The sequence below is a fragment of the Austrofundulus limnaeus genome, unplaced genomic scaffold, assembly GCF_001266775.1.
Source record: "Austrofundulus limnaeus strain Quisiro unplaced genomic scaffold, Austrofundulus_limnaeus-1.0 Scaffold7, whole genome shotgun sequence".
Lineage (NCBI taxonomy): Eukaryota > Metazoa > Chordata > Actinopteri > Cyprinodontiformes > Rivulidae > Austrofundulus > Austrofundulus limnaeus.
In genome coordinates this window covers 5,368,220-5,394,048 of record NW_013952409.1, presented here as the reverse complement: position 1 = coordinate 5,394,048, position 25,829 = coordinate 5,368,220, and the positions used below count along the sequence as shown (strand labels likewise).

The following is a 25,829-nucleotide window of genomic DNA, read 5'->3' as shown; positions in this document are numbered from 1 at the left end:
GATTAGTCGACTAATCGGATAAGTAATCTGTGATTAATCGATTATTAAAATAATCGTTTGTGGCAGCCCTAAGCGGGAACATAGCAGATTTTTTGGGAGGGGGGTAACGCTAAGCAGAGACCCGTCTTTTTCTATAATACGGGACAAAAAGATGTTCATCTGTTAGTTAAGGCTCCARCAGGCTGCAGCCGAACTGCTGAAATCGTGCTGAACTGTCGCAGCTTCATGATGGGAATTGTGTCATTCTGTTTGCATTGTCGACATTTTGGCACTTCTTGTGGCAACCCGCGGGTCGAACTTTTCACCCACCTCCACATTGGACCCAATTGGCTACAATTTCATTATCATGACCCCCGCACGCGAAGCGTAAGCGGGAGTGATATTGTTTTCGTACTGCTTGTTTATTTATTTATTTAGTTCAGTGATTTTTGGTCAACCGTTGCACAAAAACGGCTGCACCGATCAACATGAAATTAGGCAAGGCTGTAGATGTAGCATGACATTTATTTGGAATAAAGACTCCTGAGTTCTGGTGCATTTGTGCGTGCGGGGGTCATTATGTTACCACAGGCAGCAGGTGATTGACCTGTCTTCTGTTTTTGTTTCTGCTTTCCAGCAATGGAAGTATTGCCTCCAGTATGAGGTGGACTGGCTGTTGAGACAAGGAATGGCCCTGGAGCACCTCCCCCAGGAGCGAGTCATCATCGCCCTCTCCCTCACACTGATGAAGGGAGTTTGCATCCAGGCCCCGCAGCTGATCAGAAGCCTCTTCACCACCGTGCATCAGTTCGTCTGCAGTGCGGGGACCAGGTGACTGACTGAGCCACAGAAAATTCTGAAGAAATTATGGGGAATTGCCTGATAGGCAGTTCAAAGGAAATTAGCGAGAAACTTGCTGCTCAGGACTAGCCAACTGTGACAGAAGCTGTTGCAGTCCAACAGCCATCAGGAAATTATTCATAACTGAAAAACTTTTAAGTTTACGGTTCTGTTGTGAAAATAGGGAACTGAAAATTGAGACTTGAATTCTTTTTTTTAATTTTACGTACTTTAACCATCATTCCTCCTCCGTTCATTGAAGTGCATGTATCCACTATATGCTTGAATTACATGATCATTTTGTATTGTTTTGATTTTGGAATATACAACCCTGTGTTTATTACATTGTAACTTAAAATGGTTTCTCAGAATTGTTAATATTCAGACTTCAGATGCATTAATTGAATGCTTTGGAAATTATTCATGACTGAAAATAAACTTTAAGTTGATGGTCCCGTTATGAAAATAGGGAACTGAAAACTTGAATTCTTTTTTTTTACGTACTTTAACCATCATTCCTCCTCCGTTCATTGAAGTGCATGTATCCACTATATGCTTGAATTACATGATCRTTTTGTATTGTTTTGATTTTGGAACATACAACCCAGTGTTACATTGTAAATTAAAATGGTTTCTCAGAATTGTTAATATTCAGACTTCGGATGCATTAACTGTATGCTTTCAAGGTTAATAAACTACAAGTGGAGAATCACATGAGTACTTTTATGATTTTAGGTTTAACGTACAAGTACTGTGTTTGGAACCCTCTTCTGTTCAGTTTTGTACTTCTAGTTTCATTTTGAATAAATCAGATCTGGTTTATTGGTAAGACAAACTGCTGCAGGTTGTAAGCTTGGAATATTTTGACTGAATATCCTGTACTACTCGTAAAACTTTAACTACAGTACTTCAAAGCTTGCTTTGAATATACAGAAACCGTTTTTTCTCACAACTTGGCGGTTTGTAAAATCACCCTGCTTACTGCAGCTTTGTCACAAGGATTATTAGTGAGCCTTTAACACCACAGAGCAGCTTCCTTATTTTTCAAAAAAGAAAATGTAAAGTTTGGAAAAGAAGTGCAAAGCAAACCAGAGCTCCTAAATACTCATGAATAAATAAATGCTTTGYGTGCAGAAGTAGAGGTGCACATGGAAGAAAAATGTCCATTTTTGAGTTGGGCTTTTTTGCAACTGATTTTTGCCCACATAGCATAATCTATGGATGATATTTTTGAAAAGATAACAAAGAAAACTTAAGTTTTATGGCATGAAGTGAAACTCCAGTGGGATAAGTTATCTGATGTATTGAGTTTTTAAGGTGTAGATTACGGCAACTTAAAACATTTTCAATGTATATGTGAGTGACCTGTATATGTTTATAGAACACACAAGAAAAAGCTTWTATTTTGACCCATTTTCATTTATCCTCAGGCAAAATRTTCAATGTTTGAATTCACAAAAAAACATCTCRCATGTACAACAATACATATCCCATGTACACTTTGTAACATGAAGAGAAAAGCTCAGTTGCTCTCAAGCAGTTTAACATTAAACTAAAATTTAAAATATTATACACTTGGTTTTAGAAATCATAATCAAATTTAGGCTAAATTTCAATTTCATTTCTCTGCATAGAAACTGGAACTTGTTTTGTGTAGCCATGAGCAATAATGTATAAAAATAACTTTCTATAAGAAACGTGGGTGGATTTAAAGAACAACTCAAAGTGAAGTCAGACAGAAAGAGAGGAAATTAAACATTACAGTGGAGGGGCGTGTCTTCCTCTGTGTCTGCAGCAGCTGGATTAAAGTAATGTCACATTCCAGCAATAATGTAGATGKGATTATTGGTACATTTTTGTCAGCTTAGGGGCACTTTTGAGTTTACACTTTCTGAAAATTTGAAATTAGATAAATTCAGTACAGTCTGTACGGGTCAATAATAAACTATATTTCTACTGAAKTATTTTAATTTGTGTTTTCTTTCACCATGATGATGCCTGTTTCTACCTCCTCCTTAAGAGAATAATACTAAGTGATAAAGCAGCAGCAAGTAGCACCAGGGCAGCGCCTCCATAAAGCAGGGCTTGTAATTTTGAATCTGGCTCCGGCTGCACTGGAGCCTCCTCAGCTGGGGCTGCTACAGAGGTCTCCTGAGCSTGGGCTTCTACAGGAGCTACAGGAGCCTCCTCAGCTGGGGCTTCTACAGGAGCTACAGGAGCCTCCTCAGCTGGGGTTTCAGCAGACGCCACAGTGGTCTTCACAGCTGGGGGCTCTGAGGTTTCAGGTGCAGTCACTGGGGTGTCTGGCTCAGCTGCAGCTTCTGCTTCTAGCTGGCGAGGCACTGTGACGGGCTCCGTGTCCTGCTGTGCACCAGCAGCTGGTTCTGGTGGGGCTTCAGGCTCTGCTGGTGCCGTGGTGACTTCTTTGGCTGGAGCTGGGATTTCCACTCTGGAAAGCACCGGGGCAGCAGCTGATTCTGGCTCAGGCTCTGGTTCTACTGCAGGAACAGGCAGAGGTGCTGGAGGTTCAGACTCAGCTGGATTTGGGACAGGGGGAAGTAGCTCTGGTTCTGAAGAGATGAGAGAAGCTTCTTCAGACAAGCTTGCAGGTGTCTCAATGACAACTGGCTCCTCTAATGAAATCAGGGAGGCAGGAGGGGCGGAGTCTGCCCCGGCTGATGCTGACACAACTGTTTGGTCCCCAAATTCGTCCCTGAGCTCGGCCAGCTCGCTCTCCGTGCCTAAAACACTAATCATGCTTTCTTCCGTCACCCCGGCCTCCTCCAGCAGCTCCGTGTCTTCACGCTCCACGTGGACGATGTCCGAGTTGGAGGAGTTGTTTTCGCTGCGCTCCTCGGCTAAAGCCGCGCCCTCGTTGCTGTCCAGGCTCTTCACGTCCTCGGGGTCCATTGCAACGACTTGTGCCCAGGATTCGTGGCCGGCCAGAGACACGGGTAAGCTTTCTGTCTGCCAGGAGCTCTGGTCGCTGCCGTTGTCTCCTGTGCAGAGCAGCGATGAGGGAGGGCTGGGCTGCTCCTCTGGGATGATGCAAATGTCGTTGCTGTCTTCAGCGATGGCCAAACCGCACTTGTCCTCTGGAACAAGGCCTAATACTTCACCCTGTTGGACAGAAATGAAGATAAAATTATTAAACATGAACAAAAAAGTAAAAAGTGTTTTTAGTATGGAAACCTTGACTTCTTYGGGTGATATTTTTATACATTATAAGGAGTTTTATCCCAGATTCCATATTTATTGGTACAATTTGAAGAAAAATTTAACACATTTTATTTCAGAGGGAGGTTAATAAATTTATGTAAAAATATTTATGAATTCATAAGAAAATAACGTCACAAACACTAACTTTACAAAGCACATCATTCAAAAAAAGATGAATGTCTCTGCCACCTAGTGATCAAATTTGATTTTACCCAGATGCCTCTTTTATTATGCAACAACTCGTGTCGTGTGAGGAGCAAATTACATAAAAGAACTCGGTAGAGTGAAATAAATTAAAGTAAATGTTTTGTTATGTTGTGAACTGCTGAAGACATGTTTAAACTGCAGGTATTAAAATGTCAAAATATGTATTTAAAGCTGGTGTTTTGTCAACTTTAACAAAACGGACTGGATATTTAGCATAAACAGGAAGCTTGTTCAGTTTTTTTAAGTATGTGATGTAATGCTGAATAAAAAGCTTGTGCCTAAAAATAGATTTGATGATGCTGGACAATGATGACGCGTTTAGGCTGTTAAATCCAAACACAGCAACATCCCTGAATCATAGACTACATGTTTCTTTCTTTTAACAGTTTGTTGTGACAAAATAACAGGAACTACCAGCTTTATGACAGAACAGGTGAACTAAAGACTTTAGAAAGAATTTAACCTCCTGAGATCATGAATGTCAACAATTTTTGGCATCACCAGAAACTGGTAAATACTGAGAGTGAATATTTATGTATTTACTTATTTTAGGAGACAAATTACCTCTGCTGCATWGCTCAAATCACATTTTTCAATCAAGTGTATCTTGTAGAAGCAGAATAAAAAACTGACACCTGGGTGGACATGAGAAAGATTTAACAGGTAATGAGAGCGACGCTCGAGGTGAAGCATTCTTGTTGTTCTGCACATTAGATAAACAAATAAGATGCAAACAGGCAGATGGCACAGAGGTGCTCATCTAACAGGAACGGGGAATGAGTTTGCATAAACAACAAAGTGATTCTGACAGCAGAGGTAAATGTCCACTGCAGCCCACTTATTTAACATAAGAATTAATTCACATTTTCTTCATGACATAAAACGGGAATTATTCAAAAATCATTTAAGGATCATTTCTGAACAACCATAAAGCTTTGAAGGTTATTTTCCACAGTCTGTGACGTGCGTGACAGCTGCATTTTTTTTTTAGAAGGAAAGAGATTAAATCTAATGGCGCTCCATCGTTATCCAACACTCGGATTCTCCATAAGCTGATTTGAATGTGGAACAGGAGTTTTTTCATAAAATCCTCCACCCTTTAGATGCAGCTGCTGTCTACGGGGTTGCCACATCATGAAAACTACAGCAACGGCTTGTTAAATGTGTTCAAACAAACGTAACGCTTCAACATTAAACAGCCACTAGCTATTAATCAAAACAACTTTAATCAGTTGCACTACAAAATTAAGAGCAGGAAAAGCTAAATATTGTATATGAACAATTTTAAAATATGAAGAAACAAATATTTACCTAAAAATTTGCTCCCTGCAGATTTGTTCTTGCTTCAACATTTCATGCCGCACGTCAACAAAGCTAAAGCTGAGAAACACCAACCCAAGTGTTGTTTTCCTGGCAGCTTTAGTTCTCCACCCTTGCCCCAAGACAAGCAGAATCCATGAAAAAAAAACTAAYGCAGATTCTTGTTGTGGAGCCAAAAGGTGTGCAACATGTCTATATTTCCTCTTCACTGTCATTGAGCAAGAGCAGCTGCAGACTGATCCTAAAACTAATCAAGAACCAACGTTGGCCCATATTGCCACACAACAAAACCTTTAAGAGGAAACACAACAGAAATAAAACCTGAGACTTTTCAAGTACTTGTCAAATTAGCGCAGGGTTGACAAATAGTTTACATCCCCTGCTAGGGCTAGGGTTTTATAAAAAGTCACTTGTCCACATCTTTAACACAAATTAACACAGTTTTATCAAGTTTAAATACAAAAATAAATCAGTCCGTCATAAACTATTGATATTTCTTTCTGGGAATATTTTGATCAAAGTAATGCTCACCGACTCTAACGCAATCAATTTGCACTGCCAGACTGCACAATGAGAAAAGAAAAATCAAAGTTCTTGCTGAATCAATTTATCACGCTACAAAACCAGGTCTAATTTCTTTTATATTCTGAGACGCAAACAGGATCTCAACTCCAATTGTATCTTTTGAGTTTAGGATGGAAAGARTTATGTTAAGAGAAAAATTACAAAGAATTACATTTTGACAACCTTGGATTTTTATACATTTATTAAACATGAAATAATCAAGTCAGTAAATAATCAGTAAATATTGTTGTATTGGTCATTAATAAGGTTGTGTAACAGTTCAACTCATGGAGGACAGCAGAAGACGAATAGATGCTCGATCTATCGGTATTCACAGAATCTGATGTTGAACGAGCTGCAGCAGAAGGCTCTTAAAAGGTTTATTATAATTAATTAATTTAAGAGCTTTCATAGATTAAATCTGTAAAAACACACAGGCACTGTGCTGTGGTCCAGGCCTATGCTGGTACAAAGTGATGCTGATATTTCACCCTGGAGCTGGTRAGCGGGTACTTATGTAACTCAGGGCGCACTGTTTTACTGCACAGGATGCAATCTGACAGGGCCTGGACCCTTCCACCATCTTTTACTTAAAATACACTGCTGAAGCATCACAACCTCAAAGCCATATCTGCTTCTACCAATGTAAAACAGGACTACAGAAAGGTTTTATTGCCTTTTAAGATATAATACTTTGACTATCTACGTACAATTAAGTCTGTGGCGTACAATGAAGTGTTTTTGTCATTATCTCTTTTTCTCCTTGCCGCAGCGAAAGGACTTTCAAATTTCAGGACTCATGTTAATTGAAACTCACAAGAGCAGCAAGATAAAAACGGCTGAAGTCAACACCCACTTCAGCAGTTTTCACTGTCAGGACAGACGTCTGATTCTGTAGCATGATAGGTCAACCACCTCTTTCACYGCGGAGGTWTTTCTTTTTAATTGAATTCTCTTCATTTACTCCRTCACACTTGATTAATCCTGAACTCCTATCCGCCCCAGGCTGCAAACCAACTGAGGGCAAGTGYCTTTGTTCCTGACAAATGGAGTGTACATCGCATTAGGGACACAACAATCCTTACTCTTTTTGCTGTAACCGAAATAATCGCGACATTGTTTGTACCTTCGTTGGATTAATGTCCTGAAAATTAAGACGACGAATGTAACGTCTATTTTCAGAAAAATAATCACAACTTCTGCTAAAACGATGGCAAATAAACAGATTGAACAYTGTGCCGCCAAACACTATGACAACAATCGTGAGCAGCATTTCTGTGCAACTGCAGCTTCGTTTAAAGAGGTCGCCATGTTGCCGGTGAGGACAGATCTATTCAGCATCTAAGAATTTGTCACATCAGGACGAATGAGTTCCTGTTTGTGYTGTTCCAAAGGAAAACATCCTACCTCGGTGCGAAGTTTTGAAAGCGCCGGTTTACACTTGAAAGCACAAAGCTTTAAAAAGTCAAACAGACAAGCAAGTGGTCCAGATGGTATGGAGGTAGAAAGCCCGTTTGTGGAAAGCGTGCAGCTGTCAAAGTAATAAGTATAACTTTGCTCTTCCTGGCCGCGGTGCACATCCTCCAACGCTCTGATCTCTCACCCCTCCCCTGCTTTGTTTYTCCTTCCTGCCTATCACAACCTCCTCATGGACTTTCCCTCCCTCCCTCCTTTCACTTCATCCCTCCATCGCTCCTTTTCTGTCCATCTTCTGTGACATAACGCCGAGCATAGATGTGGCTTTGTTTAGAGCCAGTGTGCTGTGTTCGCATTTCGTTGCATWAAACCAGGAAGAATAGCGTGAGGTGATGGCGACAAGTGCAACGGTTAACATGTCAAGTCATGTGACTCCTCATCAGTATGACCTCATTTAAAGGGGAGCAGCTGCAGGCGGCGCTCTACTTATTATAACAATGTGGAATAAAATTATTCCAGACTGTAAAAGTTACAACTAAGTGAGTYTATGTCAATGCATGAAACAGTGTGAATCATGTGGACAAGAAGGAAAAAATATTCAACCCATCTCTACTTTAAGCCTCGATTTGTCCATTCAGTTAAAAATATTTGTTAAATATTTAAACAAACATTTTTTAAAAAGGCACAGTTCATTTATGTTTTTTTTAAGTTTTGGTTAAAAATAAATGAGATGTTTTAGATTTTTAACAMATTCAAAGCATAAAAACACTGATGCACAGTTAAATATCATTAATTTATAAACTGTATTTTTAAAAGGGCTTTTCTAGTCTACTTAAAATACTATAAGCCACATTTCCATTAAAGCAGAACTTCTTTGTTTTTAATATTCTTTAACCTGCTAAACAAATCAATAAAACATTTAGTCATTTTTCCTGTTTTAAATGCAATAAAACATTTGAAAAAGAAAAGCCAGGCGTTCAAACAAAGGTCTGATTGGTAAGGGACATTGCTGTTGTTGCTCTTTGGTGCCCTCATGTGTATATTTAGAAATCTGTACTTGTGATAGACGCCACCAGTTTTTTTTTAGTGTGGACAATAAAGTCCAACAGGATCTATTATTTGTCGCTCACCAGAATTTATATTTGGAACAGAACACAGTTTTTGCTGTTATGTACCAAACTGTCTTATTTGTTTTGCACTAGTTCTCAAAATCTTTTGATCTGCTGCCATGAGCAGAAGCTCCACAGCAGCTTTTAGACATTTTTTCCTAGCCACTCGTGGGTCTTCCCTGTACAATGTGCGGGGGCTTATCCTTCTAAGACGGTGCCTCTTTTTTTTTTTTTTTAATTTCCAGGTGATAAATAAAATGCAAGAGTTGCACTTTGTCAAAAAGGACAAACTCACCCATCCTCCTTGCTGGATGATGCAGGCAGCCTCTTCCTCCTCCAGGCAGCGCAGCCCCAGTTGTAAAAGTGTTGTCAAAGGTTGGTCCTCGTGTAGTAAAGCCTGGAGCAGCACCAGAGGCACGAACGCCTGGTGGTGGTGAGATAAAGGCAGAGTTGTCAAGCTTATAGAGGGGAAAACATCTGAAATGTTCAACACTTTTTGCACAAGTTGAGTTTTTTTTTTTTTTTAATCAGGGCAGCAGCTGACTCACCTTGTTCCAGCCTTGCTGTGTTTGTGATGAGAGATCTAGTGTTGTGCTTCTGAATCTCTGGTAGTCCAGAGGTCTGAAACACACAGAGGTCCCTTTGAAACATTTATCTTACATTAATTTATTTATCCAATGTAAGCTGTATTTTAAATAACTTTTATTAGGTCTAAATTCAAAACTCTCCACCCTGAAGTGTAATACAATAAATAAAGCAAACTCGATGTAAATTGGGTTAGTTGGTTCGAGGTAAAACAGTTACAGAAAAGGTAATATAGTCTTTTCTTAGAGCTTCACTTTAAWGTTAGAATATGCTGGAAAAACTATTTAGACTTGATAGTACAACTCTGTTTTTTTGAAGTTATGTTGTCACTGTTTACATTAGAAGAAAACAAACATAAAACTTAATAAACATATAGAAATGGAAAGAAATCGATTTAATGGCATTTTTGAAAATCATTTAATGTAGCTGGATGCGAATGTTTACACTCCTTTGATTCATAACACGTTTAAAAATCACTGCCCAACTTTCAAATAAATCATGCTCAACTACAAAAGTTCAGGAATTCCCCGTATGGCAGTGTATCAATATTTACTTTCTCCTTCCTTTGAGATTGTGAAATTAGTATGATCTGTAAATAAAGTGAGGAAATAATAAGAAAACTGTTTCCATACAAACCATTTGTTTTTTGAATCCTGTTGCAACTATTTCTAAAGTCAGGGGTAAATTTTACCTTGTGAGAAATGCTAATTTAGCAACACCATTGTGAAGTTTTCTATAAATAATTATCTGTTCCAGCACAGCTTGATAATGTGAAATAGTTTTGCAAATATAGTCACGGCTCTGCATACTCACTCGGTGAGGAGTGTTTGGACAGCTGCACCTAGGTGTGTACCGAGATCCTGGACCATTTTGTCTCCAATGGTGGCGAGGCAGTCTTCTACTGAGTTCTCTGGACCGAACACCGGTGACAGGTTGGTGTCAAACCCTGTGCTGTGAAAGGCTGAAACCAGGACAGAACACAGAGCAGGCAAGCAATGAAGTCCATCTGCCACAAGCCAAAAATAACAATAACTTTGGTGTGGGAAAAAAATAAATGTTAATATAATACATTTAGAATTAGCGCCTCATCCTCATAGCTTWTGTAAAATGTCAAAGAAAATATTCTAATAAAATGGAGAGATTGACCAAAGCATCCATCCTCTCTCATCATTCCTCAACATGCGAAAAGATGGTGCTATGCAATAATCCGTCTACAGCTGTGGTTATATAAAAAGTATTTTGTCACAATATCCATATTTCTACACAGAAACACATTATTACCAAATTAATAAAGAATGATGTAAAAAAAAGCTGCAAATTTCCACACAAATTTAAACCGTGACTACTGCGTCCACTGTTCTTAAGTTGAAACAAATGAACATTTTGTGAGACAGAAGTGTGCGATTGTGACAACTTACAAGCWGAAAATTCTGCCTCCAGCTGCCTCAGCTCCTCATCGATCTCCTCTTTTATCCTGCGGACCCTCTCTTCAATCTGGGCATCTCCTGAAAGAGATAAATACAAAAACAATGAAACAAAACAATTTCAGAAATGGTAAAATACAGACCTCACATTCATTATTTTTTTTAATATATATTTATCCTAAAAATACCAATGACACAAAAGAAAATATCAACAGCAACATTATCTTATCTAATAGATAAACAGAACCAGACTTTTTATTTGCACATAAAATAAAACGAGTTTTTCAAATAGATCTTAAGGGTAAAGTTTAGTAAAGTTAAACATCTGTAGACTCMATAATGACAAGTCTCAGATAGCTGCATCATTATAAAAACACTTAAAACACAGTTTGCAAACAATCAACTGGGCAAGCTTGCGTAAACATCACGGTTTGTGCAGGAACGAGTAACTTTTTAAAGTTAGCTGCAACTAACATATGTCTTTCCATATACAATACATTTTCTTTCATTATATTTTAAAGCACAAACCAGAATAAAAAAAAAAGAAATAATAACCTTGAAATTGTGTGGATTTAAGGCACGACTACACAGCTTATGAGGAAGTAAATTATTTGCAAAACTGAGTCTACACTGCTGGGGATGTAATAAACTCTGCAAAGGCAGAAAGGAAAATGCACCAGCACATATCAAGGACTTTTTTTTTAATTTAGCAAAACACATGCTGGAAACTATTCAGTCTGGAATGACTCTGTTTTCTTTTGAAACTGAGAGTTAATATTTGTTGTTGTTCACACATCCAGTTCAGAGRCATTGGTTGTTTCCACTTGGATGTGCTGATGACTTCTGGTTCTGTTAGTTTGAAACATCTCAGTACTTCGTAGTGATTTAACAGCAAAACAATTAACATTTTCCTGATCCTAAATAAATACTATTTTTGTCCCCCCCACTTTTTTTTTCTTTATGTGTTTTGTCCCTTCAGCTTGTATGAACACCCTGAGGATCAGAGAGGGTTTTTCCTGGGCGTTTTGCAGCGTCAGCACGCAGCCAGACAGCTAGGCAGACAACTATTTTGCTTCAGCCTACTGGCGTGCRAGTAATCCTACAGTGATTGCACATGACAGGCTGTCAGAAATTGGACCGGGTCAAGCGGAAAGCAGGGATCAGACAGTCATCAGTCCCTCTTTGCTGCATTTTAAACATGCACAACAAAAATGTACAGAAAACTCCCACAGTGTTTTTTTAAGTTCTTCTGAATGCCTGAGCATATWTTCTGATTACTCTATGCAAAGAAAGACAAGAAATAAAATCATCTTTCTGCAAGAACTGCTTTTGTGCGTGGTGTTTTTCACACTGCATTCAAAAATAATGAGTAACCAGAACATTCTTGCACAAAGAAAGTTTCATAAGATGCACATTAGTTTTTTTTTTTTATTATTTTGAGAGTGAGAATTCAAAAAGATGAACTGTGTGGACATGTGATCAACAAACACACTGATCTTGGTCTTTAGAATGCCATGCACAAGAGGGACAGGATGGATAAAAGAAAATATTTAAAGCCTAAAGTCATGCACAGGGTTTCAATACAAGTATCTGAAGAGAGTCTGGAAACCATAATGAAATATTACAGAGATTATACGCGTGTTGTCTCACACATTCATTTGTTTTTAAGCACGTGGAGCTGCATTAAAGTCATCTGAATGCACTTTCATGTTAAAGTCGGAGCCAAGTTGAGCTAAAACAGGTGGCTACATGCCTACACACTGATAATACTTTGGGTTACAGCCACACGTGCACAAGTATAAAACTGTTTTAGAGCGCTACGTGAATGCAACAACCAAACACCCACCCCTCTCACTTGGATCTGTTGTTGGCAGCTGTGATCTCCCGACAGGCAGCATTCCCAGGTATTTCAGCAGAATGTATTTGGTTTCGTAGTGAAAACCTGCAGGCACAGCGGCGCTGACTGAGGCACAAGTGGAGGGGTCCGACGTCGCCATTGATTAGACGTGTGTCAAGACTATCAGGCACATCAAGAGTCAACGTTGGACGTGTCGCCTGTGAAAAATGACAGAAAAGAAGCTATTACTGTGATGATCAAAACTTTCTGTTTGATCAGATGATTCAAAAGTGCCCATTAGGAAATGGTTTTAAAAATCTTTACTGGTTTCTCGTGACATTTATCTGTTGCAGCTTTTATATAAAACAAATGTGGTAATCAGTTTCACATTGGCTTTGCCCTCTGTTCAAGGAGACACGCTATGCCCATGTATTAAAGGGCAAGTACATCTTATTAACCACATGTAATTATCACTGTACTGCACTTTTGTTTTAGTCTTCTGTCACGCCTAAGCTTGCCATCAATGCCCATCTAAAATGAGATGACACCATCATGAGGACTAAAACTTCCATTACAGTCAAGTTTGCCAAATTAATAAGACTTCCGGGTGGAACTGTCAAAGTAAAACCATTTGCTCTATTATATAGAAGTAAAAACAAAACACATCATTCGTTTCCATTTTTGAAATTCTAATTGTAATACCAAAGCAGCTCAGTAAGTTTTCATAAAACTTAGCTACACTACGATATTGCTTGTTTTTAATTAACAGGAGCTCTGGTAATTTTATGCAACGGACTGGACATGTGTATTCAAAGAAAACTTTTTTTTTTTATTATTTTAAAATACTACCATAAACCGAAGCCAACGTGCAACTTATGTTAGCTAGCTTAACAGATAGCACGTTCACGTACAGGAAACAGGAAACTTCATTTTAACATAACTTCACTAAAGCCCAGTAAGTGTCCATTACTTACCGTCCTTTTCCGAAGGCAACTAGGCGCTGACAAACGACAACCTGAAGGAAATTATGCGAAACAACAGTGTGTAACCCGTAGCAGTGGGGAGAAAATGCGAGGACCCACTCTGACTGGCGCACAACTCACGTACACAACGTGCTCCGAACGAACAGAACCATCAAACAGACACCGCCGGTGTTCCCGGGGCACCCTTCAAAATAACACACCCATCATTAAACATGAACGCAAAACTTTATTTGAAAAATTGCGTTTATTATATAAAAATAAAGGAYATTTTTTTCTATATTCTTGCAACCATTGGAGCACGACTTAAGTTCAACGTGCAAGTTCGATATTTACAGGATGTGTTGCCGCAAAATAATATTAATAAAAATATATTTTTACAATGAAATTACTTCCTCAAAAAATGTTCTTAACTCTAGATGTAGCATTAATTGCGCTAACGAATAAAGATTTAAATAAACATGCAAGGCAATGCACTATTTTGTTGCCAAATATTTAACTTTTTTTTATTTTGAAAATGCTGACCGGAAGTCTTCTGTAACAAGCTCGATTAGAAAAAAAGAAGAAGAAAAAAAAACGTCAGTCTGTTCTTGACGTTGTTACGATTTCTTTCGCCACAAAGTTACAGCGGGCGCTGAAAACTTATTTAAGATTTAAAAATAACAAAACTCCAAAAAACAATAGACATGGCACTCACCGACGCTGACGTACAGAAACAGGTAAATATGTTAAAGTAGTTCCGGCTGTGTTTAATATCTAATGTAAACAAAACAAACCCTAAAAGCTAACGGAACCAAATGAACCCAGGCGACGATTTTACAGCGTTACGAATTAAAACAAGTTAATATAGATATAGCTTTTCTTGTGTGTTTGAAACTAATAAATTGAACTTTTCTCAACTTGAAGTCTGTGTTTTGCCAGGTTTTTTTTTTATAAAGCTGTAGTTGAGCGGGTCGTGTTTTATTTTACAAAGTCAGCAAACGTAATTTTAATTTAATTGTACTATTTATTTACATTTTCCCCACATTATTAAATGCAAACAACTGATTTCTACTCTTGTGGCAGATCAAACACATGATGGCCTTCATTGAGCAAGAAGCCAATGAGAAAGTTGAGGAAATCGACGCTAAGGTAATTGAGGCCTGGTCGTCAGTCTTGTGAGGTGGACCCAACATGAACCAACATTTGTTTGCAGGCAGAGGAAGAATTCAACATTGAGAAAGGTCGTCTGGTGCAGACGCAGAGAGTGAAAATCATGGATTACTTTGAGAAGAAAGAAAAGCAGATTGAGCAGCATAAGAAGATGTGAGTTGTTGGTCATTTATTGACAAATTTGTGTGGAGTCCCATCATTTTTTTGGACCTTAAAGTGACCACAAGGGGTTACTCATAAAAGCTTGATCATTTTGTAGGTAAATAAAAAAAAATTGACTTCATTATTTGCAATTTCTACACAATGAATATCAACTATAGTCTCATAAACGTAGCCCTGAAGCACATAAACTGGAAATGAACTATAACTGATTACAAACCRGTAAGCAGATCCACTCATATAAGCTGATAAAGTAACAGGAACCTTCTCTTCTCAGTCAAATGTCTAACCTGAAGAACCAAGGGAGGCTGAAGGTGCTGAAGGCTCGAGATGACATGGTCACGGTGAGAGATCTGCGCTCATGAATTACACAGATTTGCTTCTTTGCCCTTCTGTGACGCAAAAAAAAGGTGTAACGATGCGTTTACAYGGCTTCTTTAACTTAATAAAAATGTCAATAAAAGGCATGTGTGCCCCTGTTTATAGCAATTTACTACTATTTACCCGAGATAAGCAACGTTTACACATCATGCGTTATTGACAGTAAATGATTTGCAATAACTCTGGGTTTATCCGACTTTCTTCTTCTGTTTGTGTTTATTTAAGGATTTGCTAAATGAGGCTCGTCAAAGACTTTCAGAGATCTCTAAGGACCCTGACAGGTATTCCAAACTGTTGGAGGGCCTGGTGCTTCAGGTAAAATATCCAGTTCGGCTGTGTAAAAATGATAATAAATCAACCAGTTAGTTAGTTATGTTTGTTTTCAAAGTTAAATTTTGTTTTATTAACCTTTTAAGGGGTTTTACCAACTGCTCGAGCCTAAAGTAACGGTCCGCTGCCGACAGCAAGATGTAGAAATGGTTCAGGTGAGATTAAGTTGACTGCATATGTGAAACATGGGCTTTTCAATGCATGACAAGCTGGGTTTTGATGCTTCCTGCTCTCTAACCCGGCAGGCTGCAGTTAATAAGAACATTCCCATCTACCAAGAAGCGGTGAAGATGAAAATAACTGTCAAACTTGACCAGGATCGTTTTCTTCCATCTGAAATGTAAGACTGGCTGATGAACAGTAATTAAAAGTTTACTTTTATCCTTTGACATTTCTTTCAAGATTAGAAATGGTTTTGTTTCATCAGATTCACGGTTGTTTTCTTTGTTTTAACAGAAGCGGAGGAATTGAAATGTATAACGACAACGGGAAGATCAAGGTTTCCAACACTTTGGAGAGCAGGCTTGAACTTATGGCACAACAGGTATGAAAATGTGCAGAGTATGCTGTTTATTAAAAGTCCTAAATGCAGTTTTTGACATTCACCTGAAGGGGGCAGCACAGCTTTATTCTGTCCTTTGTTGGCTTGATTGAAGAACAGAGTAAAAAAATACTTGAGGCTTCGGATGGATACATTTAATTCATTTAAAAATAGTGATATTTTTATTAAAAATGAGTAATGATGTTAGTAATTGATAAACTCTGAGTCTTATATTTATTTTCTACATGTTTTTATCTCGCTTACTATCAAAAAGTACCAACTTTATAGAAAATAGTGCTGTAAAAGCCTCAGTGTTTCAAATACTAATGAAATAACAATGGATCTTCTTGGTATGGTTACCTCTTCCCTTACAGATGATGCCTGAAATCAGAGTGACGTTATTTGGTGCCAACCCTAACCGTAAGTTCCTGGATTAACGGTGTATTTAAACTCTGGACACATGTGGAAGCTTTAAGGTGACCACTGAWCACCGTTACGGAACACAAGAGCCGGCAGAACCACGTGGCAATTTTCAGGGTCGAAAAACACTTTAAAAGGGCTGTTTTTGTTTATTTTTATAAACTTCTGTTCTGCTTAAGAACACAGTAATGCTTTGTCCTTTCACTTACCTCACTAAGATATGTTTGGACAACTACTTTATACTGGAGTAGCACTGAAAGTGTTTGCTCTGAAGCTTTAAGTTTAAAATGTGGAAAAACAAGCTGCATACCAAAGATGTCTTTACTTGTTCTGTTGTCTTTTGTGAATTAAGCCAAAGAAAGGTAGTGTGCATGTGTGTTTTATATCATTGCTTTTTGCAATTCTCTAAAATAAAAAAAGCAAAATGATGACACAGATAATTCAGCAAGTTTGTAATATCTTTATTTACATCTTGTAAACAGTTTTCTCAGGCTACATTCTCTACAATGGAGGTAAATGTAGTAGCCTAGGGACAATAAGCCACATCAAAAATCTGTCTTGTATTAAAAAGTACAAAAAAATAAGCTTTTAGTGTCAACCTGTGGGTTGGAGTAATACCGGTTAGCGGGACAAGCTGCCTTACTTCCTCCTTGGGCCTAACACTTAGAATTGTCTTCGCTACATCGATTCCTTTAAGACTTAAAGTGTTGATGCTTTACAAACTGTCAGTAACAATAAGGCGTTGATTGCATTAGTTTCAGTTATCATTCGAAGCAACATATTTATTTTACTTTAACTTTGACGAGCTTTGGGAAGGTCAAAGCGAGAGTAGCTCAGCAATCGAACCTGTGGCCTCTGAGCAGGAAGTGAGCCGTGTTTGGAGGTGTATCGTATGCTATCACGGGGATTAAAGAATTACCATCAGATTAACAAAAGACCTTAGCGAGATTGACAGAGAGCTCCTCCCAGTCCAGGGAAAGATTACAACTCTGACCTACAGGAAGGAGTGGGAGGAATGCATAACAGTAAGCAGGTGGCTGGTTTCTGTTTTAGAGGAGATGTCACGATAAAACCGAAACGATTGGCTTTGGAGGATAAATACCCCCCAACCTGCTTGAAGTAATGTTCGAAACTGATCGAGAAATGTCTCACGTCCCGTAAAAATGATGCCCAAACCAGAGGTCAGATCAGGTAGGCATTTTAGTTAGCAGCCTCATAAATCACATACAAGAGTTCTTTCATTACAGCCAGACAGAATAATCCCCCCTTAGGTGAAAGAAGCAGGCTCAGACATTCTATTGCACCAAGCAGCACCCTGGCTAATAGATTCTGAGCACATGCTGTACTCTCAGATTCGTTGCACACACCGGACCTCGTTGAACCGACAGAACCCAGCAGACCAAATGTAAAAACCTAAAGAATGAATTAATAGTGTGAACTCGTCCACTTCTTAGTAAAAATAACCTCTTTAATAATCTCTCCTTCGGTTAGTGGAAGTTTTCTCGATCGTGTGAACTATTCTGCGCAGATGAAAGCAGAGTGGTATTTTCCACAGGAGCTACGCAATCGACATCACCAGTCACTGTTAGCCCAACAAACCCAGAACTGCCTCCCCTACCCCGAGAAAGTAAACGCCCTGCGCGATACCAAAAAGGGGAGCGATGACTAAAGCACGACACGTTGCGCCCTTCAGGAAGGCCGACGGGCCCTCTCGCCTCATGATGCGCCTGAAAAACACACAGACACGAGTAATGAAAGAGAAGAAGAAGCAGTATATGTTTTACTTGAGGCTTCTTTCTTAGACACCCACCTTGTGCAGTCAAGAATTCCTCTGTATGAGTCCTCCCCTTCTCCTTTCTGCAAAGTCTGAAGACGGGTCTTGATTACTGCGTGAATATTTAAAATAAGAATAAACAATTAAAGAAATCTGTGCCCGTCTCGTTACACTTTTGCCATTTAGTGCATAAAATAATCTTTAGTGATTCAACGTTTTTCAATACTACCTCTTTTTTTCTGAAACTTACAATTGTTTCCCTTTGTTACATAATATAGAACAAAAAAAATGAATGTAAGTAAAATAAAACAAAAAAGTGACAGACAACTTACAGTCTTAAGGTGTTAATAGTTCCCATAAAGGTTTCTAAATTTCCATTTTTCCCCACAGTTGTTCAGCTGTTTATTGTTGTAGTCTTGAAATGAATGTAAATCTCTCCATGTTGTGAATTTCCTCCACTATGTTCATCCAGTCGTTTAAAGATGGGGGTCAACGTTACCCCATTTTCAAGTGATGGCTTTCTTGGTCACTGCCAATAACATTTTAACCAAGTCACGGTCTTTATTTGGAACGTTACCTTCTGATAAATAATCCAAATTTATGACCGTACCTGTTTTGGGCAGCTAATATTTCTTTAAACCATTTATAAACAACTTTCCAATAACATTTTTTGTTTTATACATTGTCAAAAGACATGAATGATCTACATCTAGCTCTGCATGCTCTCCAACATGGTTGCTGCACCGACAATGATCCTCCCTTTAATTTTAGGTGTAATAAAAAATCTTATTATATTTTTCCAACAGAAAAAAAAGAGGGCAGAAAAACAAAACCTCTTTTTCTAGTTTAAACATTCATTATGTTACATTGTGAATAAAATACGGGTTTATTAGGTTTCTTTCTGTTTTTATTTACATTTTACACAAAGTTCTAACTTTTTAAATCTTTTTTCCCCCACTCATGCTCATTACTGAACTTTCAAACCGGAGGCTGTAGGTTTGAGCCAGGGTTATGTCAGGAGCGGCATTTGGCATAAAGCAATTTCCAAATCTTGCAAGTTTGCWCTCTGTGTCGACCCCTCAAGAAGGGAACAGCCGAAATAACAACGACATAACTGTTTAGCTGCAGAGAGAGCAGCAGCAGCTAGTTGAAGCACTTCCTGTGCAGCTTGGGGCTATTTCTGCTGGAGTAACTGAAGACATCTTGCTTTTTCTATTTGAAGTCATGTAAAGAACTATCTGCAACAGGTAAGATGCTGAATGTTCACAACCTCTTCACAGAACCTCGTTTTAAGAAACTGGAACTTTGAAGTCATTATTATAAAATGTAATTAATTATTAAATGATTTGTTTATTGGACCATGGCACTTCTGCTTCTTGATATCTTTACATTTAAACCCTCAGCTTTACCTTTGCATTTCTCTTTCTGACTGACTCACCATCCAGCGGTGTGACAGCCACAGCTGCCACAGATCCAGCGGAGCAGCCYGCCACAAAGGACTGCCAGAACGGTGCTTGGGCCTGCACGTCAGCGTGGCCGCCTGCACTTTTATGSCCCAGTGCGTTAAGGTTGGCGAACAGAGGGAAGTAGATCATCGAGAAAGGGACATCCCTGAGAAAAGCATCAGTTTGAAAGAAGGTGGGTTTAAAGTGCCTGTGACGTCGAATTRTTGTAATAAATGTGAATGCGTTTTTGGAAAGAGAACATTGATAACATATTGCAAAACAAATTTCACGCCGTTTAGATGAACAGTTGTTGAGATAATTCCATGTGAAKAAACAGGAAGTGATGTCAAAGGGGAATGTCTGCAGGTAAACAGAGTGATGCTACAATATTAGAGAAGAATCGGATGTTTCTTTAGATTATTTTGAGTCGCTGTCAGAGCTGAAGAAGAGTTTAAATAAGATTGTTTCAATAAACAAAGACTAGAGAGTTTCTTTCTTCAAGAGTTCCCCTTTGATGTCACTTCCTGTTTCACTTTGCTGAGCCAAATTCAAGAGAAARTATGCCAGTTATGAGACAAAATGAGTACAATCATGAGTACTTTGCAAATTTTCTTAGATATAAAAAATGTTTTCTTTGACTTTTTGTGTTTGAAGGATAAGCATGTCACAGACMCTTTAAGGCAATTTAAAGAAGAACTATTGATTGGGTTGATGAAATAATCAGATATTGGATAAATAAAGGTGAAATAAAGTTGACTGTGAAGTCATGAGTGATGAACCAATTSAATAACAGTACAAAAAGCAGACATAGCTGCAGGACTCTATTGATTGTTTGGTCACAGCAAACCCAGTTGCAGTTATATAATCTAAAACCAGCTCAGTAATAATAATAGAGGWGATTCATAATATTCTGTGTGTGTTGACCTCATTAAGGTGGCTCCTGCCCCTTTGTAGAGGCCCGCCAAGCCACGAGTCTTCAGAAGCTCCACAGTGATGCCCGTGGCCGAGGTCCTCTGAGGACGAGCTGGTTGGGCTTGAGAAGGCGGGGCTACGATTGATGGAGCAGGACCAGGAGCCGCAGCCTGAGCCGGAGCAGGCGCAGGTCTTTGTGCAGCTAATGGATGAACATAAATCCATCTCAGGTTAGAAAACACATCCTGATGGAGTTTTGTCAGCACTGCGGCAGTATAATTTAATGTTTAAAACTCATACTCACCAAGCCTTCCTGCATCTTGCAGCTGAATTTTGAGCATCTCCATGGGAGTCGTGACCACCACCTGACAAGTCCCGGCCCCACACCCAGCCAGTACCTCCGCCCACAGGGGCAAATGCCTGAGTAGCATCCGTAACAGTGAGTCGGTGCCATAGCAGGGACTTTTCAAGAATTTATTAAAGCAACTTCAAAAATTAAATTTACCCATCTTTTGAGAGCTTTTGCCTGAAGACATCATTGGCTGCCAGTTTGATTGCTTTTTCTGGTGTAACTAATGTGAGGTTCACTGCTGCACCTGCAGAAAACAAACAAGCTAATGGCAGCGACACAAGTTTCCCATAAGACAAACACAAAGAGCAGACAGCTTAGTGCTTAATACTGAGTTTAAACAGCAGCATTTAATTGTTACCATGATAAAATAATTTAAGGCTTGTGGAAAGCATGAGGAGATTACATTTATAGCAGCTCAGTACATGGATTAGATATGCAAATGATACCTCTGTAGCAGCCAAAATACCCCTCTGACCGGACAGTCTTAGCCAGACAGTCAAACCTTTAAAGACAAAACAGAAAAACAATTATTGTTTTTGTTATGTATTTTTTCACACCATGCATGATGTTCCTCCTCACAGTGTTCACAGAACAGTACAGATTCAAAATGATAATTCTTTATTTTTAAGCACTTATTTTGAGCTGAAAGCTTTGAAAAGTAACATTAAGCTACTTTAAAATGCTCTTTTAATTTGGAAAGAGAAACTGTCTCACAGTGGAAGGGAGAAGTTAGTGAATTCATTTTCCATGCATGACTCAGAGCGGAAAAACCCACAGGCTGGTGAACACAAACAGGATGACCCCGCCCAGTCAGCCACAGTATTGATGCTCTTCAGATGTGTGCAGTTCAAAGTTCAGGGTCGCTGCATCTTTTGAGGACACGGAGTCTGTCTCTTTGTTTTTATTTTTGTCTTAAATAACATCCTAGTCACAAACAGTATAAGTTATAATATTTTTAAGTTAATTTAACTGCAGCTTAGCAGGCCTCAAAGTTTTTTTTTCCCCAAAACTTGTTCCACCACTGAGATTCAGAGGAAACATATGTGAGAATAAAAATCAAACACAACTACAAAGAAGACAACTTTTAAAGTGTTTTCAGTACATTCATTGTATTTATACATTTATTATGGCCTTAAGGTCTAAATTCTCCTAATAAATGGGAGAAATGAAACAACAAATTTAACCAACTTATTATTCTGGAAGATTCTACAACCAGCATATTAAAGTAGCTGTGACGTGCATGTCCATGAAATACAAAAAGTCAAAGGAAATATATTTATATTTAAGAAACTTGGCTTAATACACCTGATTTTATCCATTATGTCACATAATTGGCATGGAAACAGGAAGTGACATCAAAGGGGAACTCTTTGAGCAAGAAAACTCCCTGTTTTTTGTTCATTTAAACAATATTTGAACTGTGACTCTTTCCTATCTCTCCATGATAGCGATTAAAATAATCTGAAGAAACATCAGATTCTTCTCTACAGTCTGTGCTGTTAGCCATTTTAGCAATGCTCTGTTTGCGTGCAGACATTCCCCTTTGACATCACTTCCTGTTACTTCACATGCAAATATCTCAGTAACTGTTTATCTCAGCGGCGTGAAATCTTTTTTTTACAATATGTTGTCAATGTTATCTTTCCAAAAATACATACATATTTATTATTAAAAAATGATGTCACAGGCACTTTAATTGGTAACTAGTGAGGATGTCTTGAATGGAGATAACAGGATCTACCAAAGTTGTTTTTCCTATGCTTGCTTGTGGCTTGCAGCCATGTTGTGTCAAATTCCAGAAAATGGAAAAACTGCACTGAGCCTTTGTCTTTTAACATCTGTGATTAATACTGTGAAAAGGTTCTTGTTCAAAACTTTACATGAACAATCACGTTCAGTCATGACAGTGTACCAAAAAATAAAAGTAAAGTCAATATCTGACTTTTCATGAGACAAATCAATAACAATGACAGATTAAAAGTAGCTGGGGAAACCCCACTCACATTCCCTTGTAGACCTGGACGCCCTGCTGGTTCTGGAGGCGGGTCTTTGCCAGGTCAATAGGAAATACACATGTCACACCAACCAGGCCCGCCACGCCCCCATTAATCAGCTTAGCCGGGAGACTGCGAAGGGATCAACAGCACACAGGTGCATAAACGGAACCATTTATTAAATCACAAAACATGTATGAAAGACTTCACGGAACCAGATTTAAAGCAGCCGATGTTTTAATTCATTGGAATTGTTTTGACCAAGCTAAACCAAAAAGAAAAGACCATTTACCTCACTTTCTTTTCTCCCATCCTGGTTGTTCTGGAGCTCCTCGCTCTGGCTCACTGCTCCTCTCGTCCTTGTACTCCTCCCCGTCTTTGCCCTCGGTCCCCCTCCACAGCGCAGCCCTCGGCTGCCCACTCAGACCACAGATAAAATTCACAGCTTCTTCTAATTTTGGGGGACAGGAATGTCTTCTTTTTGTCCCAGTTAGTCCAGGCGTGGATGACCCCTTATGTGATACAAAAGACCAGTTCTGTATCTGCGTCTTGTGACCAGTTTTTCTGCTTTGGTACACTTCCACATCAAATCAGAGCTCTCTCCCTCTGTCTGCGTGCACAAAACATATACAACTATTACAGATTTATTGCATTAAAAATAATGTTTTATATGACATTAGTCTCAAACCTCAAATGAACTATCTTTTATTATAGCTAGTGTAAATATTCAATGGCAGCATGTACTCAAGTATCAGACATTCTGTCAGCTAAAAAGGACTTAAACGAACAAAGGGAGCAGAACTAAGAGTGATGGGTGTGTCAGAGCTTTAGGAATTCAGTTTTTACAAGAACTGAATAGAATGTTTGAAGCAAAGTTTAAAAAGATATTTAGTTTTGTGCTTGGTTTTTATTCAGTTTGTAGTTAAACTTGAGAAGAGTGTGTGATGCAATTATCTTGGGTTGATCTCTCTTGCTTTTTTAATGCCTGCCTTGTCACTTTTGTCCACTTTTCTAGTTTTCCTCTTCTGATTTTCCTCTTCTTTCAGCTCTCTRATTAATCTCTTTCTTTTAATCTCTTCCCCTCCATTCTGTCTCTATTTTTACCKCTGTAAACCTTCTGTCTGTCCTCAGGGAATAGTGTAAACAATATTTTCTTGTCTTGATCTGGACTTGCATCAGCACTTCAGCAATTTATCATTGGGTCGTATATTCCTATTTATCTTCATCTTTTTTTCCCACCACTGAAGCCTAATTACATTCTGCACATGCATTTCACTGGGCCGCTTTCTGCAAAACTTTCTTTTTCATTCCGTTCACACACAGTGGTGATCCTGCCAAAACACAGGCAAGGGTGCCTCAAACCAAGCCAACTTCCAGCTTCTCCCAAAACTGGACTGATCACACACTTTACCCGGCACAAACGTCACGAGACAGTCTGAAAATCCTAAATTAAAAACATCACAGCATGACAGGGACCTCTTACCTTTGTTGATGCATCCCACGCACAGGATCAAGCTGTCCACTTTCCTTTCCTCCCAAACAATGCTTGCAGCGGCGGTAGTCAAGCGAGAAGACCAGCCGCCACTCAGTGGCCGTTGCACAAACACCAGCATTGTACCGCTGCCTAAGTCCCTCCCTCTCGTGGTGACTCTCAATCCCACAACTCCATAAACTCCTGCCTGTGGAGCTGCCGGTTCAGCACAGCACTGACATACGTCAACAATTAGAGCATATTTAACCTGCGAGTGCACACACAACATAAACAGGAACACAACAGACTGGCTGTCACTAATGAGGCCCAGTCTTACATAACAACTGAATGCTGTACCGTTCACTGAAAATGTGCAAGGAGTTAATAGACAAAACATTTAAGAACTCCAACTAAATGAATACGTGAGCACCAGAGGAAGTGTTCGTTACATTTAAATTAGGATTAAATTATGTTTGGATCTCTCTCAATGGAAAAACTTCTAATTATCAGCAGAAACAAAGTTTACATTAGAGTTTTATTTTGTAGTTTGACTCTTGTGAATGAACCACAATCTGTTCAAAATCGTATTTAATGTGAAGATGAAGATACAAACTCAAATATATTCTGATTTTACTTGTAAGTCAAAAACGGGGGCATTTTTATGGGTGAAAAAGTGTCTAAAGGCTTGAGCAGTGGTTCGAGCATACGCACACTGTTAACATTCAAAGAGACACAAACACAAAGGATTTTTGTAAGAAAATAACATGAATCTTAATTACTACTTTAGTTTTTGAAAAGATACATTAACTTTTCACAATTATWTATCGTAATAAAATAGTTTAAAACGCATCTCAAAGTAAAATATGAAATAAAATATTAATATTAAATGTTAAAGATCACCTTGGTCAGTGTTAGGTTTACATACATCTTGTGTTTAATGAATGTTTTTTCCACAGCAGCCTCAGAGTGGGAGAAGCACCAGACAGAAAGCAGACCCGACTCACTGCTGCCACCTTCTGGCACCCTGGACTCTGGCTGCATCTCTTTCCTTTGGTCTAAAGGGCCAAAATCTGTTTTTTGTCTTCTTCTTTTTTTTTCTTTCAGTGACAAACAAACTTTAAAGAGAATTTCTGATATATTATTATAATTTTGTTAAGTAGTGATCATTTAAACAAAAAAAATCTAAGCTTAATAGAACAGAAGTGTTACTCTTGTTAATAATTATATTTCTGTTTAGACATTGATGTTAATGAACTTTAATCTGACCGTTATTGTCAAAAACATTAAAAAATATTAAACTTATTTTGAAACTTGTTAAATCTTTTCCCCAAAATAAAATGTGTTAGATTGTGTAACGACTGAAGTAATTTTGCAGCAAATTTAAACATTTATTTTTTCTCTCTCTGGTATTTGTTAAC

The 25,829-nt window shown here is 38.6% G+C and overlaps 3 protein-coding genes and 1 long non-coding RNA gene across 7 annotated transcripts; 2 read left to right on the top strand and 2 right to left on the bottom strand.

The window, feature by feature from the left end:
* Positions 1–2,220: 2,220 nt before the first annotated feature.
* On the bottom strand, positions 2,221–13,616 carry bcl2l13 (BCL2 like 13). 2 transcript variants are annotated; one of them, XM_014034492.1, is made up of 7 exons: positions 13,475–13,616; positions 12,510–12,718; positions 10,658–10,744; positions 10,053–10,200; positions 9,203–9,275; positions 8,950–9,078; positions 2,221–3,939 (listed from the first exon to the last, which is right to left on the bottom strand). In XM_014034492.1, exons 2-7 carry the CDS (start codon positions 12,658–12,660, stop codon positions 2,824–2,826), a joined length of 1,704 nt encoding a protein of 567 aa, XP_013889946.1. In that variant the 5' UTR covers positions 12,661–12,718; positions 13,475–13,616; the 3' UTR covers positions 2,221–2,823. The 2 variants fall into 2 exon arrangements, with proteins under 2 accessions (XP_013889946.1, XP_013889952.1); XM_014034498.1 differs by having other exon boundaries at positions 12,519–12,718.
* A 466-nt stretch (positions 13,617–14,082) lies between these two features.
* On the top strand, positions 14,083–16,903 carry atp6v1e1a (ATPase H+ transporting V1 subunit E1a). Its single transcript, XM_014034471.1, has 9 exons — positions 14,083–14,199; positions 14,546–14,611; positions 14,676–14,785; positions 15,069–15,135; positions 15,398–15,487; positions 15,589–15,657; positions 15,748–15,842; positions 15,959–16,046; positions 16,418–16,903. Exons 1-9 carry the CDS (start codon positions 14,167–14,169, stop codon positions 16,478–16,480), a joined length of 681 nt encoding a protein of 226 aa, XP_013889925.1. The 5' UTR covers positions 14,083–14,166; the 3' UTR covers positions 16,481–16,903.
* slc25a18 (solute carrier family 25 member 18) lies at positions 16,904–25,336 on the bottom strand. Of its 2 annotated transcripts, none has more exons than XM_014034450.1 (10): positions 24,424–25,336; positions 23,233–23,550; positions 22,950–23,072; positions 21,393–21,448; positions 21,100–21,190; positions 20,899–21,014; positions 20,607–20,796; positions 19,676–19,848; positions 18,274–18,349; positions 16,904–18,190 (listed from the first exon to the last, which is right to left on the bottom strand). In XM_014034450.1, the coding sequence occupies exons 2-10, from the start codon at positions 23,250–23,252 to the stop codon at positions 18,049–18,051; spliced, it is 987 nt and encodes a 328-aa protein (XP_013889904.1). In that variant the 5' UTR covers positions 23,253–23,550; positions 24,424–25,336; the 3' UTR covers positions 16,904–18,048. The 2 variants fall into 2 exon arrangements, with proteins under 2 accessions (XP_013889904.1, XP_013889913.1); XM_014034459.1 differs by having other exon boundaries at positions 23,233–23,452.
* On the top strand, positions 20,703–25,528 carry LOC106537109 (uncharacterized). 2 transcript variants are annotated; one of them, XR_001312609.1, is made up of 3 exons: positions 20,703–20,824; positions 20,921–21,033; positions 25,371–25,528. It is a non-coding gene; the product is annotated as an uncharacterized LOC106537109 (long non-coding RNA). The 2 variants fall into 2 exon arrangements; XR_001312608.1 differs by having other exon boundaries at positions 25,368–25,528.
* The last annotated feature ends 301 nt before the right edge of the window (positions 25,529–25,829 follow it).

What these genes read in the sequence shown, in the direction of transcription:
- atp6v1e1a (XM_014034471.1), top strand. Translation starts at nt 14,167, where the DNA reads ATGGCACTCACCGACGCTGACGTACAGAAACAG. An exon ending in AAGATGTAGAAATGGTTCAG is followed by an intron (nt 15,658 to 15,747) that starts GTGAGATTAAGT and finishes CTAACCCGGCAG; the next exon opens with GCTGCAGTTAATAAGAACAT. An exon ending in CGTTTTCTTCCATCTGAAAT is followed by an intron (nt 15,843 to 15,958) that starts GTAAGACTGGCT and finishes TTGTTTTAACAG; the next exon opens with AAGCGGAGGAATTGAAATGT.